The sequence below is a fragment of the Phyllostomus discolor genome, chromosome 6, assembly GCF_004126475.2.
Source record: "Phyllostomus discolor isolate MPI-MPIP mPhyDis1 chromosome 6, mPhyDis1.pri.v3, whole genome shotgun sequence".
NCBI lineage: Eukaryota > Metazoa > Chordata > Mammalia > Chiroptera > Phyllostomidae > Phyllostomus > Phyllostomus discolor.
In genome coordinates this window covers 28,553,955-28,580,065 of record NC_040908.2, presented here as the reverse complement: position 1 = coordinate 28,580,065, position 26,111 = coordinate 28,553,955, and the positions used below count along the sequence as shown (strand labels likewise).

Here is a 26,111-nt window from a genome sequence, read left to right as displayed (position 1 = left end):
GAAGCAGTAGGTCTTATTGCCCCCATCTCACAAATGCGGCAACAGGTTTAGCAAGGTACAGCTACCTGCCCAAGATGAAGGTGCTGAAGCCAAACCTGGCCTGCTGTGGGCTCCTGGGGCCACACTGGTCGGCTCTTCTCAGAAGAGCTCGGCAGCTGTGAGGGGGGAGACCTCGCTGCTCCCTAACAACCTCACGGAGTGTATTCTGACACGTGGACAACAGACATTTATTAGCAAGTGGGAGCAGCGGAGTCTGTGGATATTCGCAAGTTCCCTGAAGTTGCAGCTGTCCGTTGGTTTGAGTGGTTATGAGTCCCTTACAGGGAGGGTCCTCAAGGCAGAGGCCACCCTGTTCCAGTCATGGGATCAGGCTTCCCGTGAGAGTTAGGCAACCAGGACGCCTCCTAGACAGCAAAGACACAGGCAGTTTACAATGGCCAGCCTGGGGGGCCATTGTCAAGGGTGATAGACAGAGACCACCCTGGGTTTGGGGAGTAATTCTTTACTGAGAGGTGCACAGAGCATAAGGGAAGAGCTCAATGAATTATCACAAAGTGAACATACCTTTTGCCAGGTCCCAGCTCAGAAAACAAAATCCACACCCCTGATGCCCTGTGGTGCCCACTCCCAGCCGCCACCTCTCCTCCCCGAAGAGCAACCAGTGGCCTGATTCCCAGCAGCACGGGCGGGCTGTCTTATACTTGGTACAAATGGGATCATACAATCTGGGCTGCTCCTCTGTGCCTGGTTCTTAAACTGCACGTTACATAGTGAGGTTCACCTGGTGTTACGTGTCGTTGGAAATCATTCATTCTCACAGCTCTATAGTGCTTTTCTGGCAGAAATATGCCACATTCACCTGGTCTACAGTTGCTACTTTTCTGCTGAGTCCAGGGTGTGCACATTTCACTTTGATAGATATGGATCAGGCTGAAAAGTGGTTGTAAAGTGGTTGTAGCACTTTATACTCAGACCTTAAACACGGAGAGTTCTGATTGTCTCATATTCTCAGTAAACCTTGCCGTCTGCGTTGTTGATTTCGCCATTCTGGTGGGTCTGCTGGGTGCTGCATTGCCCTGACTGCTAGCGAAGCTGAAGCCTCTCCAGGTTCTTACATCCTGTGTGTTTTTTAAATGTGGAGGTGTGTCTTTAAACATCTTTGCCAATCTACTTATCTCCAATACCATTAGTATCACCTTTCTAACAGCCTTTATGCTAATTAACATGCCACCATTTTCCTTGAGGAAATCCTTTCCTGGAATTCTTTCTGCTAATAACACAGCTTCTAAGTGTTGATGGCAGATAAAAGGGAGCTGAAGCAACTTGTAGTGTAGCCTTTGGAGTAAATGCTGTCCGTTTGTTCGATCAGATAGCTGACCCTCCCCGGAGAGCGGCACCCCAGGGCGGCAGATCACCCTCCAGGTACAGTTGAAAACCAACACACCATGCATGTGGCATCACTATCTAGGCAAAAGGACTCTAGAGTGAAAGCAGAATTTATAATGTGGCCTCTAAGCCTCCTTCCCAACCCGTCTCTTTGCCACCGGAGGCACTAGACAGCACAGGCCTCCTGTTTCAAGAATTGTATCGCACGGGGATCACCAGGCTGCTGGTAACCCAGGCACTGGACTGCACTCGGGTACAAGCACACAGAAAAGGGGCGGCCTTCCCACAGATCCCCTCTGCGAGAAGTCTGTCCAACCTGCTGTCTCCCGGGCCAGGGCACAGCCGCACGGACAAACTTTCCCTAAAGCGGCTCTGGAGCCATCTGGCCCTTGCCAGGAACCAGTGGCCGTGGCTCCTGTGGCACAGACCTGCCGGCGCCTGGACTGTGGTTGAGTGGGGAGGGGAGAGAAGTTCCAAACCCAGAGCGCTAAGTGGCAAGCGGCCTTTCTCACGGCTTTGGCATGCTTCATGGGGCTCTCGGGTTGGGAGGGCGCGCTCTCTCATCTCCAGGACTTCGGGGTTGTCTCTTCCAGGCTGCGAGGCAAGAGAGGTCTAGACCAGTCATACGTCCCACAGCGAAATGCCTGGAGATGTCTCCTGGGCTTCCCAAAACAGCTCCTTTTAGTTTGTTTCTCTTGGTTTCTATTTAAATTCATAATAAGACAGACACACTGATGGGAGACTTGATTCTCCTGAGGCAACCACTTACCTAGAGACAGCTGCCTGGTCAGGGAGGAACATATGTCATAAATATGACTTTCTTCCAGAGGTGGGTCAGAGGCCCACACTCCCCTGTTGAGTTGGGCAGGCAATGCCGCGGACGGCGGAAACTGCTGGAGGGAAGTCCTTTCGGGGTGATACACGTACCAAAGTCACCGGCGGGCTTATGAAGTGACTCTGTGGGCTGGCGAGTGAGGTCATCCCCTCGTCTTGGAATGACACATAGTAAAACAGCAATTATTCCCATAACTCCTTAAGGAACAGGGAGTTTCGTTCATTGAAATTTCTGGTGTATTCAAGTATACTTTTGGGTTTCCAAAGTTCTTGAAAAATCCCTGCTGGAGAAAGAAGAGGAGGAGCCTTGGGGAACCAGCACAGCAGAGCACAGTGGCAGGAAAGGAGCCCCAAGGTGAGGGAGGAACTCAGATGGCCGTGAGGACTGGCTGGGCAGGAGAAGTGGGCGGTGGCTTCGCACGAAGCCCCGCTGGCCAGTCTGCAACTCCCCGCCCAGCCTGCGAGGGGTTCTCAGGCCGGGAGTTTCTTGGACCCCCAAGGCCTGAAGTTCTGAGTAGCAGAGACTGAGTGAAGAGGCTGGACTGGGCATTGGTTGCAGGGAGATCTCGCATTTGCTTTTCAAGAAAGAAAAAAACAGGGGTGCTGGGTGCTGTGCTTGCCCGTGTTCCTGCAGGCCTAGGCAGCTCCATGCGGAAGCAGCCCGGCACCACATCCAGTCCACTGGGGCCTCCTGTGTCCCTCCCGTGGGCAGTGGCAGTCCCGGGAGCACAGAGGTGAGGCGGGAGCGGAGGTGAGGCATGGGAGGGCACGGCCGCACTGAGACAAGACTGTCGGCCTCCTCTGTGCTTCTTCAAGTGACAAGGGGGGAGCTGTCCAGATTTCCGAATTTTTGAGTCTCTAATGTACAAAAGGTGACAAACTTCATCAGTGCCACCTTGCCACTCACAAGGAAGATAAAAATGTTCATAGGGGCCGAGAAATAAGATGTAACATTATTGTATTTATTAGGTTCTGAAACAATACACATTCACATCCTTTTGAATACAGTACATTTGGCACAATAATGTTTACAATGAAATAACACTAATGAATGGCAAGAGATTAAAATTACATCCAGAAAGGAAAAAAATGTACAAATAAAGCATCACAACACAAAATAAAAAACAAATCCCTAAAATTGAATACATTTTCTATTTAGCCAGAATTATTTTGCACATAATTTAAAAAGAGGTAATTTTTAAGCCTTCTTTTTTATTTAAAGCAAGAATGCATTTTTTCACCTTTGGAGGAAAATATGTTTCCACTTCACAAGGTTTCTCACTGCCATAATGAGAGAACACAGGAGGACAACTATCCTTCATATATTTTTTGGCTTTTTTTTCCACACTTTTTTTTTTTTTGAGAGAGAGAGACAGGGAGAGATAGAGAGGGAGAGAGAGAGAGAGAGAGACATGGACCTGGACAGATTAGAAAGGATCAGTAGAAATGTAACAGTGTGTCTACTTCCAAACTCTTGTAAAAACTCAAATGAAACAATGAATACTCAAGGAACACACAAGCTTTTTTTCTACAGACTACATGGGATTTGAATCGGCCAGTGTGAGAACTTATCAGCTCCAACCCCAAGGAGGAGGTGTCCCAGCGAGCATGGAGCTTTGGGTGCAGACAAGGGTGTCTCTGGGCCAGGCAACCTGCTGACTGCCTCGCCTGGAGCTGCCGGCTGGAATGTGTTATTATTTGCCTTCCCAGCCAAAATGCCAGTTGTCCCGCTGGAAGGGCCCTACCCCGCCAACGTGGGGACACCACCCAGCCCTCGGACAAAGCCATGTGGCATGGCAGTGAGAGCTGGCTGGGCTGTTCTCAGCTCATCCTGGTGAAGGAAGCGGAGAAACACAGAGAGCAGAAGTGACGCATGAGTATGACGGATGGGCAGTCTTGTCACGCCTTCCCCCAAAATGAGATGATGCCACCAGGAACATGTTTCTGTGCTTGTGCTCAACTCCAGAAGATAGTCTCTCCCCAGTACGTCAGGCTACCGAAGATAAATTAAATTACTCTACTGCTCTTCATCACTTCACTGGTATGCCAAACACACAAGCTGATGTAGCATAATATTGGAAATTATCATAAGAACAGATAATAATTACACCTGAGTTTTTAAAAAATAAAAACAAAAGAGAACTGAATGTCACCATTAGTAACAAAGGCTATGGCCAGCCAGGTGCAAACATGGACACCAACTCCCTACGGGCTCAAGCTAGTTCCCGTCCACGCTTTGACACCACCATCAAGAACATTCCTTTCTCTTCCCCATCTCTATCAGGGCACAATAGAGCACAGGAGAACGATATGTGAGATTTAATATAGCTTAATATATGTTTACATCTTTAAAAACAAACGGAAAGGCAATAAACAATACAAAGGAGACCCCCCTCCCGCAAAGAAACAAACACACCTTATCTCTCGGTAACTTGAACCAATACACATACAGAGTATTGCACCTGGACATTATTAGAATTATTCTTTCATAGACTAAAGTTTTATAGTATGCCTGAACATGCAGCAGTTGATACCTCTAAATTCAATGAATTAATTCCACAGGCCTTGCAGCAAACACTATATACAAAAATCTCAAATGTACAAAAGGCAAAAAGCTTCAATAGTGCCACTTTGCCACTCACAAGTAGATATATTTAGGGGCAGCTGGGAAATCCACGTGCAACGGTTGGAATGGATTCCATTCCCTGCTGAAACAGTTCAGGAAAATAGATAATCCAATGACCTCCGGGAAACATGTACACAAAGCCACAGAGAACCCTTGGGAATCAGAGAATGTAACACTGTCAGCGTATCTACAGGAGGTAACATCACATCGGTTAAATAGTGTCCACATGAGTTGCCTCTGCACGTCACACAGCAGCAAGCCTCCGAGTCGTCCTGCCACACTGTCAGTTTCCAAGCGAGGTGCTGTTCAGTCTCGCCACACCCTCTGCGTAACCCATGTTTGACCTCAGTCTGCTTGCTCCCAAGGCAGACATTTCATAGTCAACGTTACATGTTTAATGTTCAAAACCACAACACAGTAGTACTACCATTTTGTAGAAGTGCGTAAAAAGAACACACTGCTGCGGAAAATAAATAGAGTTTATACCGGGAACTTAGGACGAAACTGGAAAGAGAATTTGGGAGCCGAGTTCTGCTGGAAACCCGGGGTCCTGGCCGTCAGTGCGGTGGCCTCTGTGTCCAGCCGGCCTTCAGTCGTGAGGATCACTGCTTGTTTCCTTTCAATCCGTCCAGCCCCCACACGCCACTAATGCACTCAGAGCATAACCCTCGGACAACTGGTTTCTCGTTGCATATTAGCCCTTTAATATCAACCTATTAATAATGAAATTTATATCTCTTGGCCAATTAGCAAATTTGAGGATATATTTTTCAAATGTTTATAATAGAGTTCAAAGTCACATTTCTTTTTCTACAAGGAGTGACTTCTTCCACAAGATACATGCTTCCACAACTTCGGCATGCTCCACAGCCAAAACCAGGGCAAGCAAGAACGAGCCATTCCAGGCAAACCAACACAGGCAGCCAGCCCGTGCATCTCCCGGTCTCCATCCTTCACAGGCACGCCTCGCGGGTGCCCACCCTCGTGCGGAAGAAGCACAGTCTCTTCTCCTGGGCAGGAGGGCAGAGGGGTGGCAGGTAAGGGGACTGGAGGGACGAGAAGCGAGAGTTGCTGGAACTCTAGGTCCTACAGCACAGACCAAGTCTTGTTTGCTTTTTAAGTTTTCCTTTGCAGTCACGGAACTGAGGTTGCCTCACTGCCGGCAGCCCCCGAGAAGTGGAAACAGGCTTGCCCAGGCCAAACCCAGCGGCCTGTCCAGCTGACTGCTGAGCCCACCCGATTCTGCTCCAACGGTGAGTCAGGAGCCAAGACTGCCTTCTGGTCACCAGGCAGAAAGAAGGAGGAGCCGGCCTGGGTGAGGGGACACAATAAATAGAGTGGACAGGGACGGGGGCTCCGGGGAGGAAAAGTAGTTCAAGACCCTCTGAGCCTCTGGAAAACAGCAATCTTCTCAGGGTCCCTTCTGGCAGCATCACCGAACTCCACCTGGCGGGACCTCTCAGGGCATCAGGTCCTCCCCAAAGTAGGAGAAGCCTTTGAATTCTTCCTGGTTGATCTGCTTCACAATCGCTTCGTCCACAAGTGTGAGTATTGGCTCTTCCCGGGTAAAGTCTTGGTCAAAGTTATTGACGTCTCTTTTGGTTTTCTGTGGAGAAAAGAGAAAGCACTGACTCCAGGCTGGCCTGGCTCCCCAGGGCCCCCCACAGGGAGTGAGCAGCGCGCTGCCCAGCCTCTCGCCAAAGCAGGCCGCTAGCTACAGACAGCAGACACAGAGCTGTTCCAATGAGGTCATGACGGATGGCCCTGGGACCAGGAGGTGACAGAGGGCTTGGGGAGGAGCCAATGAGCTCCGGTGAGAAGGAAGGAGGGGCGAGAGGTGTGATGGAAAAGCAGGGAAGCGGGGTTCCCACAGACGGTGTGTGCAGTGTGTGGGCATGTCTGGGAGCCTGGGGCGCAGGGCTCCCACCTCCCACTCCCCTCCGGCATCTGCCCTGGCCCTCCAGCTCCCTCCAGACCTCCCTCCCTGGGACCCAGGGAGCAGACTCCCATCGGCCTCCCACCGCGTCTCCAGGGCCCTCTCTGCCCCGCAGGCAGACCCCATAACCTGGCCGTGCCTGCCCCACACGACACCCTCCCTACGGTAGGCAAATGGGCAGGGGGTGGGGATGTCTTCTGGAAAACCTGCCTGGATCTCCATCTGCTCTCACCATGAACTCGGTTTTGTGCCCCCACATTATTTCTGTTCTCACACTCAACACTCTGGTTTGCAGTGAACTGTTTATGCTTCTTCTCGGCCAACAGCTCCTTAGAAGCAGGGACCTCATTCAACCTTGGGTTCCCAGCCGTGAACACGTGCTGAGTAACTGAACACGCAGGTATAACCCACCCCTAAGGCTCAGGTTCCCAAGGTAGGGCTTACGGCAATCGAACAAATCGTGGCTCGGGGAGAAAACCAGGACGTGTAAGCCCTGTAGGGCTCGCTGAGTCGGGAGCCAGTATTCCCGTCTGGAACTTCTACAATGGTTGGAAAAACTTGCACCGAGAAGTGGGGGCTTGGCTGAGGCTTGACGACTGAGTTTCAATCGTGTTGGTAGAGATGGGAGAAAGGCACCTTGTTAGGAAGAAAGATGGGCCAGGGGCAGGGGCAGGAACACGAAAGACATAAACACAGGACAGTGGGTTCGCCGAGCTGCCTGGGGCAGAGTCCAGCGTGAGGGTGGCAGGAGGTCAGAGTGGAGTCTGGCTGCGGAGGCCTTCAGTGCCAGGCCCCCTGCCCCCCATGGTACACAGCCCGGTGCTGAGAAGCTTGAAAGGCCCCTGGCAATACTTTCTCAGACACAGCTTAACCGGTGTTACCCAGGGTTACTGACCTGGATGATGGGTAAGTTTTGTGGAAAGATTAGCATTATTATCTGTAGGAGCAATAATATTAATAGATGCTATGTTCTGTGGAAGCCAGTCACCTAAAAGGTGTTAGTAAGTAGTCCATGCAACAAGTGGTTTTGAGATAAAGCTTTGTCTTGTACCCTTTTCTTGCACTTTGGCCGTGCTCCTTGGCACAGTACAGGCTCTGAGACATCCCCGAGTCCAGAGACACAGTTTTCAAGCCACCCTTCCCCAGACTTGGCATAATTTGTTCCTGTCCTGAAGAGTTTATTAATATTTCTCCCTGAAGCAGAGTTCTGCAGAACCTGGTTTGGGGTGCTCGCTGTTTACAAAGCTCCTCTGCATTCGTTTGCTCATTTGATCCTTGGAACGGGCTATGGTCATCCTGAGTGTGCAGGTGAGAAAATGCAGTTCACAGAGGTTTGCTGACTTGCCAGCGTCACCCGGCCAGGTAAGGGCAGAGCCAGCCTCCAAGCCAGGTGCCAGCAGGGTGCCTGCCGTGGTGCGGGGTGTCTGGGAGGCTGGACACCGGAGAAGTAGGAAGACACAACAAGGGTCAAACTCAATCAGGAGATGTTTGGGGAAGGCCACGAGGCTACAATGCAGCCAGGAAGGCTTGCCAGGAGGCTGGCACGGTGGCACAGGGCTGCAGGGCCAGGAGATAGGGCGCAATGCGGACTGGGCAAGCTCAGCAGGGGAGTCTGTTTTCAAAGGGCCCGGCCTGAGACTGGAATCAGATGCACAGCCGGAGCAGGGATGAGATAATCTTCCTGAACCCATCAGTGCAGCTCGGCCTCTTCTCCCCGGGCTAGAGCTGCACAGCAGGCAGGTCTCGGAGACCTTGGATGGGAGGCAGACCAGAGAGGCAGAGAACCCGAGGGATGGAAACAGGCCCTGCAGCTGAGGGGAGTACGTGCCGCCCGTGACCGGGCAGAGCCTCGTGCTTCGTCATCTCCAGCAGGAGGCCTGGCCCCCGGCATGCGGGCTATCTGCTTTCCATCTCCACTGCGCACAGAGCAAGAGGAAATCGGGGGACCTGCATGGAGACTGCTTTCAAAGGAGAACATCCAGGCCCATCCCCACAGTGTCGCACGTCAGTCACGGGAAGGCGGCACCTGGGGAAAGGTGTGCTGACGCCTCTCCTGCAGATCCCTATCGAAGGAGGGCCGGTGCACTTGGATTGCGGAGGGCTTACAGAGTGCGGGTCTACGAGGATGAGTGGAATGAGTCCAGCAGGAGGAGTGGGGTGGGGATAAGGTGGCTGTGACTTGGGGGGCACTGGGGGTCATCCCAGAAGGTGACCATGGGACATCCTCAGTGGGGGCAGGAGGAGAGAGGGGACTGGCGGGCCGGAGGGCCAGGAGCTGGTGAAGAAGAGGGGCCGTGGCACAGGGTGGGAGGAAAACTCAGCACAGCAGCACCAAGCGTGGGCCCTGCCCAGGCCTCCCGTGCTTTCCGGGGCAGGGCCACCTCTGCCAGCTCACGGTCCCTGGTCAGTGAGGGGCAGGGGTGCGCACGGAGAACCTCGGGGAGCTGCCAGGGCTCTGGTGTGGGCTCTGCCAGATCATCAACTTGTCTGTGCTTCTCCTCTCAGTCACTGGTGTCTGTTGGTCTCGGAAACTGGTTTGTTTCCTGAGCATGGTGTCAGGCTGAGACCCGACATTGTGTGTGAGCGTCACAGCTCGCCGATCAGGTACCGGGAATCGGTCTCAGGCAACCCAGCTGGGAGCGTCCTTCCCTGAGGACCTCCAGCTCCCTAGTGGGCTGGCTTGCGGGGCCGTCTAGCTCAGTTCTGGGCTTTCCAGGTGTCTCAGATCATCGGTGGTGCGTGAGTGAGCGTGCCATTCCTTAAAATCTCTGTAGGAAAACACACTTGGCTCACCCAGCCCCTTATGCACCCGGGCCCTGTTTCTCCAGACATCTTAGATGCATGTCAGTCACTCACTTCCAGTTCAAGTAGCCGGCGTCCCCACTGTGTGCAATGCCTGCTAATTAACCATGGAGACTTGGGAAGTTTTCCAAAGCACTTGTCTCTGGGAAACACCACTGCCTCTTAGTAGCATGTACACAGCATGGCATCCCCACACTTGGGGAGGACTGGGATTGCATCCTTCACTCACTGGTTTTATCCTTTGAAAAGCTGCTGCCTCCCTCACAGGCATAAGAGTTGACTCCAAGGTTCCAATGGACAAACTCCTAGAGACAGCCCAGTTCACCCAGCTCCCCGGTCACCCCAGATGCCTGCCATATCTAAGGTAGACTCTTAGCCCACACTGCAGCCTGAGAGGTGACACTGGGACACTCGGAACCCTCGAACTCTTCAGATGTTATCTCCCCCATGAAGTCCTCCCCCAACCCTTGGCCCACACAGGTGGGATGCGGTGAGCTGCACAGAGGGGGCCAAAGAGCACTGGCTGACCTCTCACCCCGTACTGTCCCTTCCTGGTTAGATGATGTCGCTCTTCCAGCCTTGGTCTTTTCATCTGTACAAGGCAGGTGGCAAGAGGGGCCTAAATGTGATGCCAAACGTTAGATGCCTTGGTGACCCCTGATCCCACGGCAGGTGCCCCATAAATGTGAGTTCCAACTCTGCCTCTGAGTCGTAGCGCTTGTGCGCCACGGGCAGGTGCCACGCACAGCTTGGCCATGTCACCCCGAGCAGACCCTGTGCTCCACCCGTCAAGGCTGTGCGCTTCTTGGAGGCAGGGACTGGGTCTTACATTCCTCTGCACACCCCCAAATCCTGAGCTAGTGCCGAGCTGGGGCCTGCCTGGACATTCAAGGGCTTCCCCCAGGGGCTGAGTTTCCTGGGAAAAGCCCCAGGTTCTTATACATGTTTCTAAGGCCCTTCAGCACCTTGTCCTGCCTGCCAGCCCGGCTTTCTCTCCCACAAAGTTCCCTGGACTCACGGGCTTGCTCCTGCCTCCAAGCCTCTGCACAGTGAGTCCTCTGCCTGGAACACCCTCTCCCCTCCTTGTCACGGAGTGGACTTCGCTCACCTTTTGTGCCTCAGCTTAGAGGCCATTCCTTATCCCCGTGGGCCTCTTACGGATGTCAGTGATGGCCCCTAACCCATAACACAGCACCCAGCAGCCTGGATTCCCTCCTCTTCTCAACTAATCTGTGAGCGACTTGGGGGCAGGGACGGGGCTGAATTCACCCTTCCATCCCCAGCCTAGCGCAATGCCTGGCACATAGTGCTCTGTGAATGTCTACTAAAAACATGAATGAATGCATCTCTCTTGCTGCCACTTCATCTAGAGCCAGCAATGTGATCTAGGTTCAGAACTGGTGGCAGCTGCCCTGCCAGAGGGGTTTCCATTTGGGGAAGAATGGGTGGAGTGAGGAGAAGGCCGAGGTCTGATTCTTGAAGGGCCCAGAGGAGCAGGCCTGGATAATGGGGTCTCTTCCCCTGGCAAAAGTCACCCCGGGCACTTGGGCTCCCTGACTGCTGCTGGTACAAGACAGAAACGGGTTCAACCAGGGTTTGGGGAAACGGCACCAAGACAGATGGCTGAAGGGGAGTTGAGGGAGTTGGTGGGTGTGTCCCTAATCCTCGAGCTTGGGGTTAAGGGGAAAATGACATTCCTACTCCGTTTGGCATCCCTGCAGAAATGAGGTCTTGGCTGTGAGAGGTCTAGGGGTGACCTCGGTGAAAGGGCACACCGCTGGAGTCTGCAGTGGGAGAGCGAAGTAGAACTCGTGGAAACTGAGTTACAGGCACTCCAGCTCCTTCCGAGAAATTGCATCTGGGGAGTGAAGCCCTGAGCTCATCTGATAAATCACTCGGAAGCCACTGGGTGCCAGGGGCTCAGCTGGGTGTGGCAGTGCTGGGAGCCCAGCACGTACTCCTTCTGGGGCCGGTGTCATTCCCTACCAGTGCTCACTGTGCTGAAGCCAGAAGCACAAGCTTTCAGAGGAGCCAGCGATGCCTGCTTCTGTCTCCACTTGTCACTGGGAGAGCAACAGGTGACTGTTATGAAGCATCAAGAAAACTCTCTGATCTTATGGGCTGGGGCATGGGGCTGGCTTTCATGTGGCCACCTAAGGGGTCCCTGCCCACCTCTCCACCTCGGCTAGGCATGACAGCAAGCACATAGGTAGAGTGACCCCAAGCCAGGGGTACCCTGCCCAGAATTGTGACTGTCTCCACAGGGTCCCAAAACTAGACCTTTCCTCGACGCCCCATGGTAGGTTCCAACTCCCTCTCGAGTCTCCCCCGATGCCAGCCTCACGCCCATCTCACCCTCTTCCCGGCCCCCGTGGCGCTCCCTGGACCATGCGCTTGGTCCCTCCATCTGGCAGTTTATGTGTGCTGATACCCTCTCACCCAACAGACACTCAATAAGCATTTCCTGAAAATAACTGTATTCACTGGGACAGTCAAGCCCAACACTGCTCCTAGCTTTGAAATGTCAATGGTCTTATCTAAGCCTGACTATCTTTGTAAAAGATTCTAGAGGGAAAGGCAAGAATTTCAACAGTCAGGATGCTTGCGCAACAGTAGTTACCTGAAACTTGGCCACATAGTGTCTTAATTGGCTGGAAGGCTGGGTTGGAACCCAATTCCAAGGTAACTACCACTTACCTAGACATTTCTCTAAATATCACTCTCTACCACCGCCCCCTTTTAATTTTGTCCACCAGGAGCTGGGCACATGTTGGGCTTCCTTTGTAGAAGACAGGGCAAAATGCAGCACTTGTGTGGCCCGGGCGCCCAGGCAGCCTCTCATAGCATTGGTCGTGCCCCATGCCCTCCGGGGTTCCCTGCTGTGTTTCACCCATTGCCTTCCTAGAATGTGGTGGCCGGGGCCGGCCGATCCACTCTCAACTCTGGTCTGAGCAACACCACATTCTGTGCCATGACCTCTCCTTGGTGGGAACCCTCAAGTTAAACTGATAGCTAAGACAGTACAGTACCAATGTGTTATGTGTCCTTAAGTAGCTGTCATAAATGGAAGTGTGACCAATCCAATCTAACCCTATGACAGGTCGGACGGTGTCCCCCAAACAGATCTGTTGGAACCCTAATTCACGGGACTGCAGAAAGTAACCTTAAGTTACTTTCAAAGTAACTTGAAAGCCTTCAAGTCTTTGCAGAGGTAATTCAACTGAGATGCGGTCACTGGGGTGGGCCCTAATCCTGTGTAACCAGTGTCCCTGCAAGATGGGGAAACTTGGACACAGAGACAGCCACGCTCAGAGTGGAGGCCATGTGAGAGCCACAGACAGGGTGACACCGTCACAGGTCAAGGGACATCTGGGGCTGTCAGGAGCTGAAAGGAGTAAAAGGATCCTTCCCCTGCAGGTCTTCAAAAGTGCAAGACCCCACTGACACCTTGAGCTGAGACTTCTGGCCTCCTGAAGGGTGAGACAATATAATTCTGTCATCTCGTGCCCCCTGGCTGTGGCACTCATTGTGGGGACTTCTGAAAGTAATACATACTCCTAGTTTTCTGAGACTGGCTTTTCAAATCCCAGTGTGATCCTTTATATTTGACCTTGATTCTTGTTGGTATTTATTTCTAGCCTGCCAAGACCACCACAAATAATGATTCTATAATTTTCCTCTGTGAATCTCAGTTTATTTACCAAAAAGCGGGACAATAAATATACCTAGACTGCTGAGGGTTATTAGGAGGGCCTCGAAGGAAGGCGCACTGGAACTCCAAAGCACCATGCGAACGTCAGGACACTCTGGTCGTCCTCCTGTCTGCTGCACCTGCAGCTTTGGATCATCCTGAAATGTCATTGGCGCGCCTCCCATTTCTCTTGCAAGAGGCGTATCCGAACAGTGTGCAAGACCAGTCCGGCTCCGAGCCCTTCCCAGAGCCCCTCACCAGCCGTGGTCACTTTTTCCATCTCGTTCAGGAGGACGGCGTCGGAGCCCCACGCCAGATCTCCCAGGTTTTACATGCAGCCTGGCTGAACGGGTGGCACAGCTCTCCCGTGTGTGACCTCTGCTGTATTTCGTGAAGTTGCTTCCACCTCTCAGGGGAGGAGAAAATCAAGACCCCTTTGCTTTTTCAGCACTGATGATTAGCTTCATGGCACTGAAAAATGGGAAGCCACTTGATTCTTGGCCACTCCCAGTCTGAAGGAGGGTGGTGGCCTGCGTTGCGGGTACACAGGGGTGAGGAGCCACCAAGCCCCAGGCGGTGGCTCGAACGCCCCACCCCTCCAGCCTGGCCTGCTGCCTCCAGTCCAAACCACTCCTGCGGGAAAAAGCGGTTTCACTCCTGAGGCGGTCAGTGCAGAGAAAAATATTTTAAAAATGGTCCGAGTCCACTGGACCTCAGACCACCAAGCATCTGAATAGACAACCACACCTGGATTCTGTCCCATCAGCTGTCTGAGGGAATTCAATCATCTCCCCTCTCAGCTCATCCTCGCTTTATTGCTGGGCATTAAAAAACACATTTATTTCTACAACTTCTGTTTGAACAGCTACTTTGGAAATTCTTATTAGCCAACACTACCCTCCCTCTCACACGCAGCAAATACTCCAGCGATCACAGGAGCTCGGCGGGCTACAGCGTGAATCAGCCGTCCACAGGGGTGTGTGGAGCCAGCCCTCGGACCTGCATCACAGCAGGGAGTGGGATCCCCGGCGGCAAGAAGTTGCTACCCAACTGCAAACACGTGTCACAATGCTTTTTAAACAAAACTTCAGGGCAACGGCCCAAAAGCTGGTTGGAAGGCAGTGCCAGTTTGGAAACCCCTGTCCCGTAGGGACAGGGACCACCATCCAGTCTGCCCCTGGCACAGCAGGAGTTCATCAGAGATTCTCAAAGCCACTCCTGCCTCTAAGTTCCATGGCTCAGTCACTTTCTGTAAAAGTAAAGCATTTTCAGCAAGCCTTCTTAACCTGGCTTCCTGCTCCTAAAGCAGAGGCAGCGCATTTTCTGGGCAGGGCCAGGTGGTCCATATTCTGGGTTCTGTGGGCCCCAGGGTCTCTGTCACAAGCGCTCCGCTCTGCCGTGAGGCACAAAGGCAGCCACAGACAAGACAGAGGCGAGGGAGCGTGGCTGCGTTCCAACAGCACTTACTTGACGGACAGTGACTTTCCAACTTGCTATCGCGTTCACGTGTCACCAAAGGGTCTCTTCAACCATTTGAAAAAAGTGCAAAAACTGTCTCAAGTTCGAGCACTGCACAAAAAAAAGGCAGCGGGCTGGGTGGGGATGGAAGGCCAGGGCTGGCCAACCCCTGCCCTAGGTAATGGGCTTCCCGGAACCTTGTGAAATGCAGCCCAGTGTGCTGAGTGTCTGCGTGAATTTGGATTTTCCTGGAGAGAGTTCGCTGTATCAGATTCTCAAAGGGCTGGGGTGTAGGGGTGACTTCACTGCTAAGTTAGGAACCACAGGTTTAAAAGTTTCCCCTCCAATAAAACCTGAATTCCTCAGTGCCACGGTCACTGTCTCTGAGGATCCACTTAGAGGACAAAGCCCCGAGAGGCGATTCCAGGACCTGAGATGCCCCCTTCTGTTGAAATCCCTCCAACCACGGAGGGGCGGCGGGGCGGGGGCAGCCCCGGGCACTCCCTGCGGCCACTCATTGCTGGGTCGGCAGGAAGGCCGAGGTGTCCCTCTGGAACGGCTGGGTAAAGTCGCTCAGATGCAGACTGTGTACCGAGGGCTCTTTCCAGAGGGATCTTTTAAGACCAGCTGAAGCCATTTATCTCAAAGTTGTAGCTACACAGACACAGTATTTCTTCATTCCTTTCAGAGAAGGAGGTCTTTCTGGGTATTTCTGAAGTGCTTATAATACCTGCCTCCTCAGACCCTCCCCGGCCTGCCCTGGTCCACACCTACTGGACTCTGAAATACGGTAACAGAAGTATGAAGCATACACTCTGGCTAAGAGTCATCCCGGGTCCACAGTTCTGGATGAGTGCTCATCACCTGGACTGCGAACCTCTGGCCCCTGACACCATTCAGCGGGGAACTTAGAAATGGCCTGGAGGTGTCTCTAAGTGCCCCCTCATGAGGCAGGTGGCGTCTCGGGGTGAATGACGCCTGCTGCACGTTCCCTAGCTAGTGGTGTCCAAGCCACAGCTGGTCCTCGCCAGCTCCCAGTTAACCACATGGACCCTGCTGGTCCCCAGAGGATGGCAGGGAGCAACAGCTTTTCTCACTCAGGTGACCACCACCCTCCAAGACCAGAAGTGAGAGCAAAGGAGGGTCCATTTCCCCCTCAAGTGCAGCAAAGGAGCCCTGAAACCTTTCCTGAGGCCACTAACAAGGAGGGTCTCATGCTGCTAGGAGGGACAGGAAGGCCCCTTCCTGGGGAGCCACCCCCAGCCAGGCCGGCCCCCTCCTGTACCTCCACGGCCCATGCCGCTCTTTCCTGGCACTCCCCGTAACTGGAACTAAGTGACGGCTTGCTCAGGGACTGTTTCATCCACCAGGCGAGGAGCTCCTTCTGCCGGGTGTCTGTTTTGTGCTTCTAGTGCCAGCACAGTGCTTGGCACAGCCTCGGTTTCTTCATGTGGAAAATGTACTAAGGGTCCCAGATGGAGACGTCTCCTAAGTGCTTTACCTGCCTGCCTCATTTAACCTCACATGCCACCCTCCCGGGAGGCTTCAGCCACCACTGCTGAGACTGGTAAACAGCCTGCCCAAGGTGCACGCCAGCCGGAGGCAGAGCCAGGAACGAACCTAGCTTGTTCGGACCCCGCGGCCCTTGTCCCCGGCATGTGCCGTCCCGCCTCCTGCCGTGAGGTGTCCACGCACTCACGTGTGCCTCTAGAGGGCTGGATGGCTGCTGCCCGTGGGGCTGTGGCTGTGTGACGAAGGCGTAAACACACAACTGCCTCCCGCCCTGTGCCCCTCGCCGTGTATGGGGCCACCGTCCCCACAACGCCTTTTGGGGTCATTTCTTAGGCATCGGGGTGAAGAAAGGCATCACCCTTCAAAATTTCACATCACAGGCAACAGTAAGAAATACATTTTATATATGACCTAGCGCACAGCACCTCCTGGTACCACCCCCATGGAAGATTCAGCAAGCTATGTACCGCCTTTATGTGATGTGTTCGGTGTTCCAGTCTAATATTCTACCCTACCCCATCCCATCTCACCCCATCCCATCCATCATTACAAGATTTTTTGCATCTGGCCCACTAAATTGATTTTACAGCCCATTGTTGTGTAGACCCCAAAGTGGGGTGAAGGGGCGCCCAGTCGCAGAGCCTGGGACTGAGAGAGTGTTGGAAGCCCAGTGGACTCCCAGGAACAAAAGCCTGAGGAGGAGACGGCGCCCCGCCTGCTGTGGCTCACCTGAGGCCCGAGGCCCGAGCTCTGAGCCCAGCTGCACAGTGAGCTGGCCCCGCATGCCGGACGTGCTATGGCAGGACCCGCCGGGTGCTGCGGCTGAAAGAGGGGAGGCCCACAGTGGCATCCTGACCCCGAGCTGCTTCTAACCAGGGGGCCCTCTCTCATTTATCGTCTGCTTTTCAAAGCAGTGTCTTTACTGGGAGCTGTCGGGCTCAGCTTTCCAGGGATAACTGTTGGTGCCCAAAGAAAAAGCTTTCCCATCTGGTTCTGGCAAAATCCCTGTTGCTCCACTCACTAATCTATTCCCTCCTTACTTATGAAAATGCTCTAGATAGAGATCCGTTCTTTTGGCCCGGGGCTCACTACTGCTCTGCCTGCTGGCTTTGAAACAGGAGCTGTAGACACTCTAGCATGTGCCTCTCAAGTCAAGATGAGGTGACCCCCCTCCTTTTACCATTTGGCAACATCAGGGTTCCAAATGCAGGGTCTCGTCACCCCCAAATTCCCAGGCACATACTGGAATCAGTCTGGGGCCATAACAGGTGAGAAGAGAATTTAGAGGTGGGGCAAAGAGAGAAACATTCTCCAGAAAAACACTGTAGATCCACACAATTCATTCCTTCCACAAACACAGACTGCATTCCTACTATGTGCCAGGAGCTGTTGCTGAGGATGCAGCTCTGAGTGTAACAGATAAAAAGCCCTCCCCTCAACCGATTAACCAGGTCTTGCTGACTGATGTGGTGATGGGCACAGGGGGGATTCTCTCTCACTCAGGTACACACTTGACTTTTCCACAATAACAAGTTAAAAACACAGATCTCAGATCTGAAGCACAGGACGCTGCATGAAAGGGGCCCGGCACAAAAGCCTGCCCACGACATGGCTCCATGGACGTGACCCTCTAGGGGAGGTGACGGAGAGCAGACTCGGGGCCGCCCGAGGCACAGGGCGCCTGGGAACCGTGTGGGGGCTAGAGACACCCCATGTACTCACTGCTCAACGCAGCACACTGTATGCCTGAAACGAGTAGGCTTTATTCTGTGTGAATGTTATTATGGCAATGTTGATTTTAAAAACCCTCGATCCTTGTCCTCACGGAGCATGTTTAAATGGAGTGGCTGTGGCTGGCAGATACATCAAGGACTGTGTGTGGTCTCATTTTCAGGAAGGGAGCAGAGAAGTTCAGTGACTTGCTCAGGGTCTCGCAGGTACTAATGGCAGGGACGAGCACCCGGCTCTGCCCAACCTTTTCCTCTGAGCTCACTGCCTATGATGCAGGTCGGGGCTAAATTCTGGAACCCCACGTTTTTGGGTGACTATTCTGAAGCACTGGGTGGAACACCCCCACCCCAGGTCTCTGCGTGAGCGCGGCCCACATCTGCGTGCCCTCCAGGAAGACCTCCTGTTATTGCTGAACCAGCTGGGAGCCAGCAGCTGCGGGCGGAGGGGGGAGTCCGCCTGATGCCCAGGTCAAGGCCTGCTTTATTTTGTAAGTCATTCCAGTCGATAAGCTCACTCTGGCTTATCTTCTCATCTCTCTACTTAAGGCAAGAAACACACTTCCCTGTCCTGGCGGTTCTCTACCCTCCTCCACACCTAGCTGGGCTCACAAGCCTGAAATACTCCCAGGCTCTGTGCTCCAAGGACACCCCTCTGCGGCCGGGGTAGATCCCAGGAAGGACAAGCCAGAATAGCACGGAGGGTCGGTGGCTGCAGGCTCACAGGCCAGGTCTTCTCCCTTTGGAGAGACCGAGGTTGATGTGGAAACTTACTGAATCTTCACAAACCTACTGTGTGTCTGTCAAATCGCAGAATTCCAAAATGACCCCTGAGTGTCGAGTTCAGGCCAAATCCGATTGTCACCATCCGCTACCCCAGCACACACAACAGGAGTGCACAGGGCACCAGCCTCCCCACGGGCAAGACCAGGTTCCCAAGAGCGTCTTTCCTCCAGCACAGAGGCGGCCCTGCAGAGTCAAGGTCCTGCACTGGAGGCTGGTGTGGGCAGGGGAACCAATCAGCTCGCAGAATGTCCCTTGGTGCCTGCAGCCTTCGAAGAGCAAACTCTGGCTTTGGGGAGACAAGACTGAGCCCCTCCAAGGGGAAGGTTTAATGTTCCTTCTGCTTTTACTTTGATGTGTGTTGCTGAGCCCTGACCACTGCCCCGCCACCTCTGGCCGCCAGATCACCCTTTGGTTTTCTCTGCAGAAGTGGGCAGGAGGGCACTGGTCAAGTGTCCCCTCCTGGACAGGACCTCCTACAGGATGGCAGGTGGGAAGAGGCTCCTGTGACACATAGAGGCCCTGCCTCCTAGACTGTGGGGGGGGGGGGCTCTTCTTCATGCCGTCTCTTCGCCTCTGTCTGCTACCGAACCGCAAGACTCCCCTCTCAAAGTCAAGCCCTGGGTTTTACCCTGTGGCCTAGTATTCCTGTTACAGCACCTCGTCCCACCACCTATATTCCTCACGGTGGTGACATTAAGGTGACAACAGGGGATTCTTGTCTTCCTATGTCAACCACCCTCTCTGGGGCTTCACGGAGAGCACAAAGTACATCCTCAATAAATACCTATCAAAAAGAGCTGATCTGAATCCTGCCTTTCTCTTTCCCAAGCCTTTGCCCAGGTCGTCCTCTCTTCCGAACCCTTCCTGGCTTCCTCTGCCAAGACCCAGCTAGTGCAGCGAACCTCTCCCGACTGCCCCCGCCCTCCCCTCCTTCTGTTGGGCACAGCCCAGGAGGTCCCAGGTGCCCAGGGAGGTGCCACCTCAAGTGGCAGTGGAGCAGGGAAGAGATTGAATTCAGTCACACTAGTTCGATGAACCCATGAAGGCAAATCCCAACCTAACAGCTATCAAGTCATAAGTGAACCCCTCCGGGGCTTACAGAAATGCCGAGCCCAGGGCTCAAAGTCTTTCCCCCACCCCCTCCGCATGATGCGGGGAGAGGAGAACTAAAGTGCAGGCGGCCCCTCTCCCTAGGCTGCAGGAAGGCTCCTGCAAAAAGAATTCTGAGATGAAGAAACCTCTGTCAAAGGGCCCACTTGAGGCCACTCAGCTCAGAAATACTTGGGAACCTGCTGTGCTAGCACGGTGCCTCAGTGATGGTGGCCACCGTTTCAGGGCGGGGCACAGAGGGGCACCGAGGGGCACGGAGAGCTAAGCGCAGCAGAAACACTGCTGAGCACGACGGCGGAGAGAGGAAAGGTAGTGCGCAAGGTCAAAGGATAACGGGGGGTAAGATCCCGTGAGAAATCGGGGTGCTATTTCAAGGCTCAAAAGGGGGGGAATTCTGGCATCCAGGGTGATCGCGCAGGGTCTTGCATCTGCCCTTCCTCTGGTGTTCTCCCATCTCAGAACTAAGCCCAGAAGGCTCTCTGGCAGAGTCTGAATTGCGTTCTGTTTTTTGTTTTTTGCCAGCATTCAGATGCCTTTCTGTCCTGGGATGACTTCTTCCCGAACCTCGCGGTGTCATCCTTCATCTGAACTCCTGGTCCCCCCTCCTCCGCTCTGGAGCAGGTACAGCCTCCCTAGGCTTAGACCCGCACCGCCCCCGTCACTGTCAGCACCACTCGGGGCTCACTGCACACCAAGGACCGTCCTAGTCCGCTTACACAATCCAGTGTGGCAGACACTACCATTCCCGCTCTGCAGGCCAGCGGACGGAGGCTCAGGGAGACGGGGTGACTCTCCCAAGATCCTATAGCCCGAACTGGAACCTCGGTGCATCTGACTCTATAGCCCAACCTCCGAACCTCACACCGCCTCCTGCGACCCTTAAGTCTTGATTCTGGGAGTCTTGGGATGAGAGGAAAAGGGGCTTTAACAGGCTGGGGTGGGGACTGGTGAATGGAGAGAGGGAATAATTCAGTGAGCAAGGCAACCTGGGCTTGTTCGCTAATCCCATTTGTGACACTGTGAGCTGGTGTTCTCGTCCCCATTTTAAAGGTAAGGAGGGTGGGGGGCTCAAGGAGGCCAGACGTCTGGGCTGAAGTGAATTTGCAGGTTCAAGTGGCACTCCTGTGACAGCAATTTTATTTAACCCCAGTCTCTTTGAGGTCAAAGCCAGTACCATGTCCACTGTACCAAACCGCCACCTGGCCCAACTACCAAAACTAGCTTCTTGGACTTCTCCCACACCCTCCAGCCCTGGGCCAGAGTCCTCACTCCTTGAGGGGCTCACTCCTTGCAACCTCTTGCAAGCTGAAGGTGCTCACTGCAGCATGGACAGCTCGGGGGACGTCCTGACTGCCAGGCTGTAGGAGTCGTCTGTGCCCTGCTTTTGCTCTGCCAGGTAGGTGACGAGGACAGAGTCTGAGGATCACCTGGGCTCTGTGTCTGTGGTCCACACCATCAGGCGGCCCTGGGGCCGGTGGGCTGACTTCAGGGGAGGGGCTGCCCCTTCAGCAGGGCTCCTCCTCAGGCCACGAGTTGGTGAGGGTATGCGGGTCTCAAGCCCACTTCCCGGTGTTCTCCCAGCACAGCCCGGTCATGCAGGAGCATGCAGGAAAGGCCTCCCTGGGCGTCCCGCCATGCAGTGTGGATGGCCGGATGGAAACGGATTATGAGGTCGGAAGGGGCCTCCGTGTCACCGGGCCTGAGGGCTCACCTACCTGGAGAGACTCCCCTCTCTGGAGGCCTTACCTTAAAGAGGGACATTCACACTGAAGCAAACTTGAAAAGAGAGAACACGTACACAAAGAGAAGTTTACTTGGCCAGCATTTTCCCTCGTTGCCTTTGGCTTTCACTGAGGACTGCTAGGTTTCTGGGGACACAGATCTCTCCTGGCCTCCCCCCCTTGTCGGTGCCAAGGCCCTGGGAGCCATAACCTCAGAGCCTAATGCTTTTTTTGTGGGGGTGGGGAGAGGGGAGGTTGGGAGGAATATGCAGGAGGGAAGCTGGGAGTGAGCAAAATACTTCGGAGATCTGCAAGGTCGGGGGACGCCCTCCAGCCACACGGAACACATCACTTCTGCCCTCTACAGTCCCACGGACGCAAACCCACCAGCGACACAGAAGCTCAATGTGCTTCTTTCACTGGCGACATGATGGTGCTGTTGTCTTGGACCCAAATCCCCAGTGGGACCGACCAACGAATTCAAGGCGTGGAGCTTTTTTCCAGCATCAGAGACCTCGGCTCCAGCCTTGCTGGCTTTTCTGTTCCCCCACTCACGGCTGGGTGCCCGCTCCCCACTGTGTGTGTCCTTGCTCTAGAGCCAGACACCCCAGAAAACCCGTGTGAGTGCCTGGTGGCACCAAGTCTTTGGTTTTGTGTCGACGGCACATTGCTCGCATGTCAGCTGAGCGGGGCGGGGGGGGGGGGGCACACAGGAGGAGGACAAGAAGGACGTGAAGGAGGGAGAATGGATAACGGAGCTGGGAGGATGAGCGAGAGGAAACTCTCCACGCAGAGACAGAGGCCACGGACACTGCTGTGGGTGGGGGCCCATGCAAAGGAGCGTTAAGTAACCCTGAAGGCAGAAAGCCCAGGGGAACCAGTGACAGCCAGGGAGTCAGGGCAGGGGTTAGACGGCGAGGCTCAGGCACCCGGGAGCTTAGCAACCATCCCAAGAAGGCAAAGGCCCGGAGAGGACAGCAGCCAGTGGAGGTATGTGACAGAAGCTGACCGGAGGCCGAATTCCAGCTGTGGATCTGGACAATCTCCTCGGTGCTGTTCAGAGGGGGGGTGGCCCTGGGGAAGGACGGAATCGGGCCTGGGAACTGCTCTCCTGCCACATCCCCAGCCCCTGTGGGGGTGACCCCGGGACGCCAGCCTCCAGCGGCACCAGACTGGGCAGAGCACAGGCTCAGAGTGCCCCCCAGAAGGTTCTGCTGAGGAGGAGGATGTGTGTCACGGGCACGGACAGGAGCCCTGGAAAACATGCCACTGTTCTCAAGGCTTAGGCCGGACGACTTGACCTTCACCAGCCTCACCTCCACCACCGACCATCAGGCAAAACCAGTTCCTTCCTGAATCAGATACCCCACCTCGGCTTCAGCACGGCCAGCTGGGTGGGAGGACAGTAGCTATTCAGCAGGTTTCTGGGACTCCAGCATTCTGGTGTGATGTCAGTGGGCGTGGGGAGGGGCGAGTGGAGCTGGCCCAGGACACCGCAGACCCGCGCTCCCTCCCAGGCCCCAGGCCCTCGCCCGGATGCCCTGGGAGCTTCAGACTGCTGAGAGCAGCAGGGTCTGTGCGCCTGGTTTCCCGGTCTGCTACACACGTGCACTGCGTCTAGAGGCCACCGCCACACCGCAAGGCTGGGGATGGTTGCTGACACTTGTGCCTCCCCTCAGCCTCCTTCTCACCGTGTCTTTCTTTTGACCTGGATTCCGTCCCTAAGATCCAAGAGCCTCACTGTCCTTGGCTGCTTGAAACCAACTCTCTGGCTACTTCCTCCCAAGGTCAGCCTCCACACCAGCTTCCCTTCATTCCCTCTGTCAAAACCTCTCTCTCCCAGCTCTCCTTGGAAGGCACCTGATGTGGCTTCAAGCCTATGACACTGAAAGCCTGCCTTGTGATAGAACTCCCTGTCCCATGAAGGGAAGGTGACTTCTATGACCTCTGCTTCCCAATGTCTCTCCAATGGCCAAAGACAGAGGGTAACCTATCTTGCCTGAAGGTAAGGCTGACCCTGTGCTTGGGGCACAGAGCTGTCCTCACAGCTGGTTTCCGGGCCAGGCTCCCACCCACTCCCCTGGGGCTAATCCTCAGTGGGGCTGGAGACGGGTGAAGGCTTATAAAAACTTCTGTGAGATTTCACGTGGGTCCTGCCAGACCCTGAGATGAGACATACAGTATGTTTGGCACTGCGGAGGGCTTTCATCGACTCAAAATTCACTTCCGCTGGACACGAGCCCTCCGATGGCTGGGGCTGGTGCCGTTAACACATTTCAGAAAAGAGCTTTTGACTTAGGGGTGGATTTGGGACACGTTTCCAACCTGCTAACTAGATGAGGACTATCCTGTTCTTTCCCAATTTTGATATTTTTCCAAAGAGAAATCTCTAGTCCGAAGGATATAAATGTGATCATGTATTTAAATAATTTATGTCTTTACAGATCTGTAGCCAAGAACTCTGTGAGGATCAGCATGATCCGGCTCCAAATGCGACCAGACACACTGTGCTACACAACGTCAGGTTTCCTCCTGTCCTCCCAGCAGGTGCTCTAATTCTCCCCTCCGGACTGAACTCAAGTCAGCCGAGCACATGCCCTCTGCCCTCACCCCCAACAGTGGCGGCCTGTGGGGGGTGAGCAGAAGCACGCATCGGCGGTGACTTCCAAGGCAGTGATGAAATCAGGCACCGGGATGGCTAAGACAGTTGGAAACTGGTGGGAGCTCCTGGACAGCCCCCGCCCTTTGTCATTGCCATCCTGTCCAGGGGCAGTAAGGCCTCTGAGCCCACCTGAGCCCCTCAGCAGAGGGGCGTGCAGAGTTTTGCCCTCTGCTCCCAGGGGGTGTGGCGTTCTCTGGAGGTACACAGAAGGAAGCAAGCACAGGCCCCTTGTACTGCAGGAGGAGATGCGAGTCCCACCTGACCCTCAGGTGGTCCTGACCTGCTAACCCGGACATGGACTTCTATGGCTGGTACCCAAGGGCCCCCTCACAGCCCTGCCCACAGGAGCACCTGCGCTCCTGGCCAAGGACAGCTGTACGGCACCCTGCCTGTCTAGGCCAGGTGAGGCCTGCAAAGTAGTGGGTCAGGCCACGGGCTTGGCCTCCTGAGTCATTCCTCACTCTTTCCCCTTCCTCTGTGCCAGGTTCCTTCCCACCCCTCCGGCCCACAGAAGCCTCGCACTTGTTCTTCACACCTTTCCCTCACTCTGGGGAAGCCAGGTACTGCTGCCAGTGTCACTCCTCTGAGGTCTGCACTTTCCCTGGCTCAGAGTTTAGACCGGAGGGTGGAAGCCCTGTGAGGAACCCCAGTACTGCAAGGGCTTTGGGAAGGGATTCGGGGGCCACAGCCACTCGGACTCCTGAAGTCTCAGAGCACTCTCCTCTGCTGGATCCGCGCCATGCTCTGCCGCCTCTGCTATGTCAGTGAGACTCTGCCCCCTGAATCCGTAACTGCTTGCTTCCATGGGGCTTCTCAGCAAAGGCCTGCTGCCTGCCTCTGTCCTACCCCAGGCCCGTTCTCCCCTTCCCAGCCCTTGTGGACAGTTCCCTGGGGCTTGTCCCTGTCCTCTCCACCCTGCATACCACAGGAAGGAGCCACTCCTCCAGCTCTGCCCCAGCCCTCCACAAGCTTAACATTAAGTCGTTCTGTTGACCTGAAGTTCAGATTGAGGTTTAATTCGCTTTGTAGACCTGTGCTGGCTGATCAGTTCTAGATCTTGTACTGGGTTCCTGTTTGTTGGGCCTGGATTCTTTACTTAGCTCTACTACCCAATTTCTTTTGGGTTGATTCACTTGGATTAACCCTAAGTTAACATGTCACCCTCAGATCAGCACTCTGGTTTCTCCTCCTCCTCGGCCTGGCCTCTGGTTTCCTACTTCCCCTCAGTTTGTCGGGGGGAGAGCTAATCTTGTCCTTGAAGGCCACCTGCACAGACCCTGGGCGGTGAGGGTGGGGGAGCGGTGGGCAGCCTTCAGCAGGCTGGCGTGTACAGTGAGCCCTGCCTTGGCACAGAAGGCCCCAGAGCTGCGGGGCCGACGGGCAGGGGCGGCAGGGATGTTAACCGGGAAGGAAGGTGAACCTAAACTTAGCCTGTTCCAAGCTGCGTGCTGGCCAGTGAAAGGTCTTCAAACCAAAGAAGAAAGCACGTGGAGAATGGTGACAGGATGGAGTGTCCAGAGATAGTGGACCCGCCCTGCAGTGAGCCCCACTGAGGCCTGGACCACGCCCTCGGCTCAGAGCCACCTGCCCCCAAAAGAAACACTGGGGAGCACAGCAGTGTCAATATCGCTCCCCAGAAAACCTCCTGGGTTATAACGGAATTCCTCTCTGATGATCCGCAAAGCACAGGAGGGCGGCTTGTGTGCCTGGCAGTGAAGGGGACAGGCCGCCTGGCACTGTGGGGTGGCTGGGGGCTGGCTGGGGCTCCGCCCAGTGACGTCCGGTATCCCACACCCTTTTTACTCCCTGTAAGCACACCTCCTGGCCACCCACGTTTCCAGACTCATCCTGCTAAAAGCC

At 54.5% G+C, this 26,111-nt stretch overlaps 1 protein-coding gene across 2 annotated transcripts in view; it reads right to left on the bottom strand.

The window, feature by feature from the left end:
- Nucleotides 1–3,594: 3,594 nt before the first annotated feature.
- The window catches only part of PRKCE (protein kinase C epsilon), a 473,918-nt gene continuing 451,401 nt past the window's right edge, over nucleotides 3,595–26,111 (bottom strand). The window contains exon 15 of one of the 2 annotated variants that reach the window (XM_028515225.2): nucleotides 3,595–6,452. In XM_028515225.2, the coding sequence (XP_028371026.1) occupies nucleotides 6,306–6,452 (147 nt within the window). In that variant the 3' untranslated portion in view covers nucleotides 3,595–6,305. Of the gene's footprint in view, nucleotides 6,453–21,614; nucleotides 21,645–26,111 lie in introns of those variants that run through there. The other variant, XM_036027919.1, reaches the window with a different exon arrangement.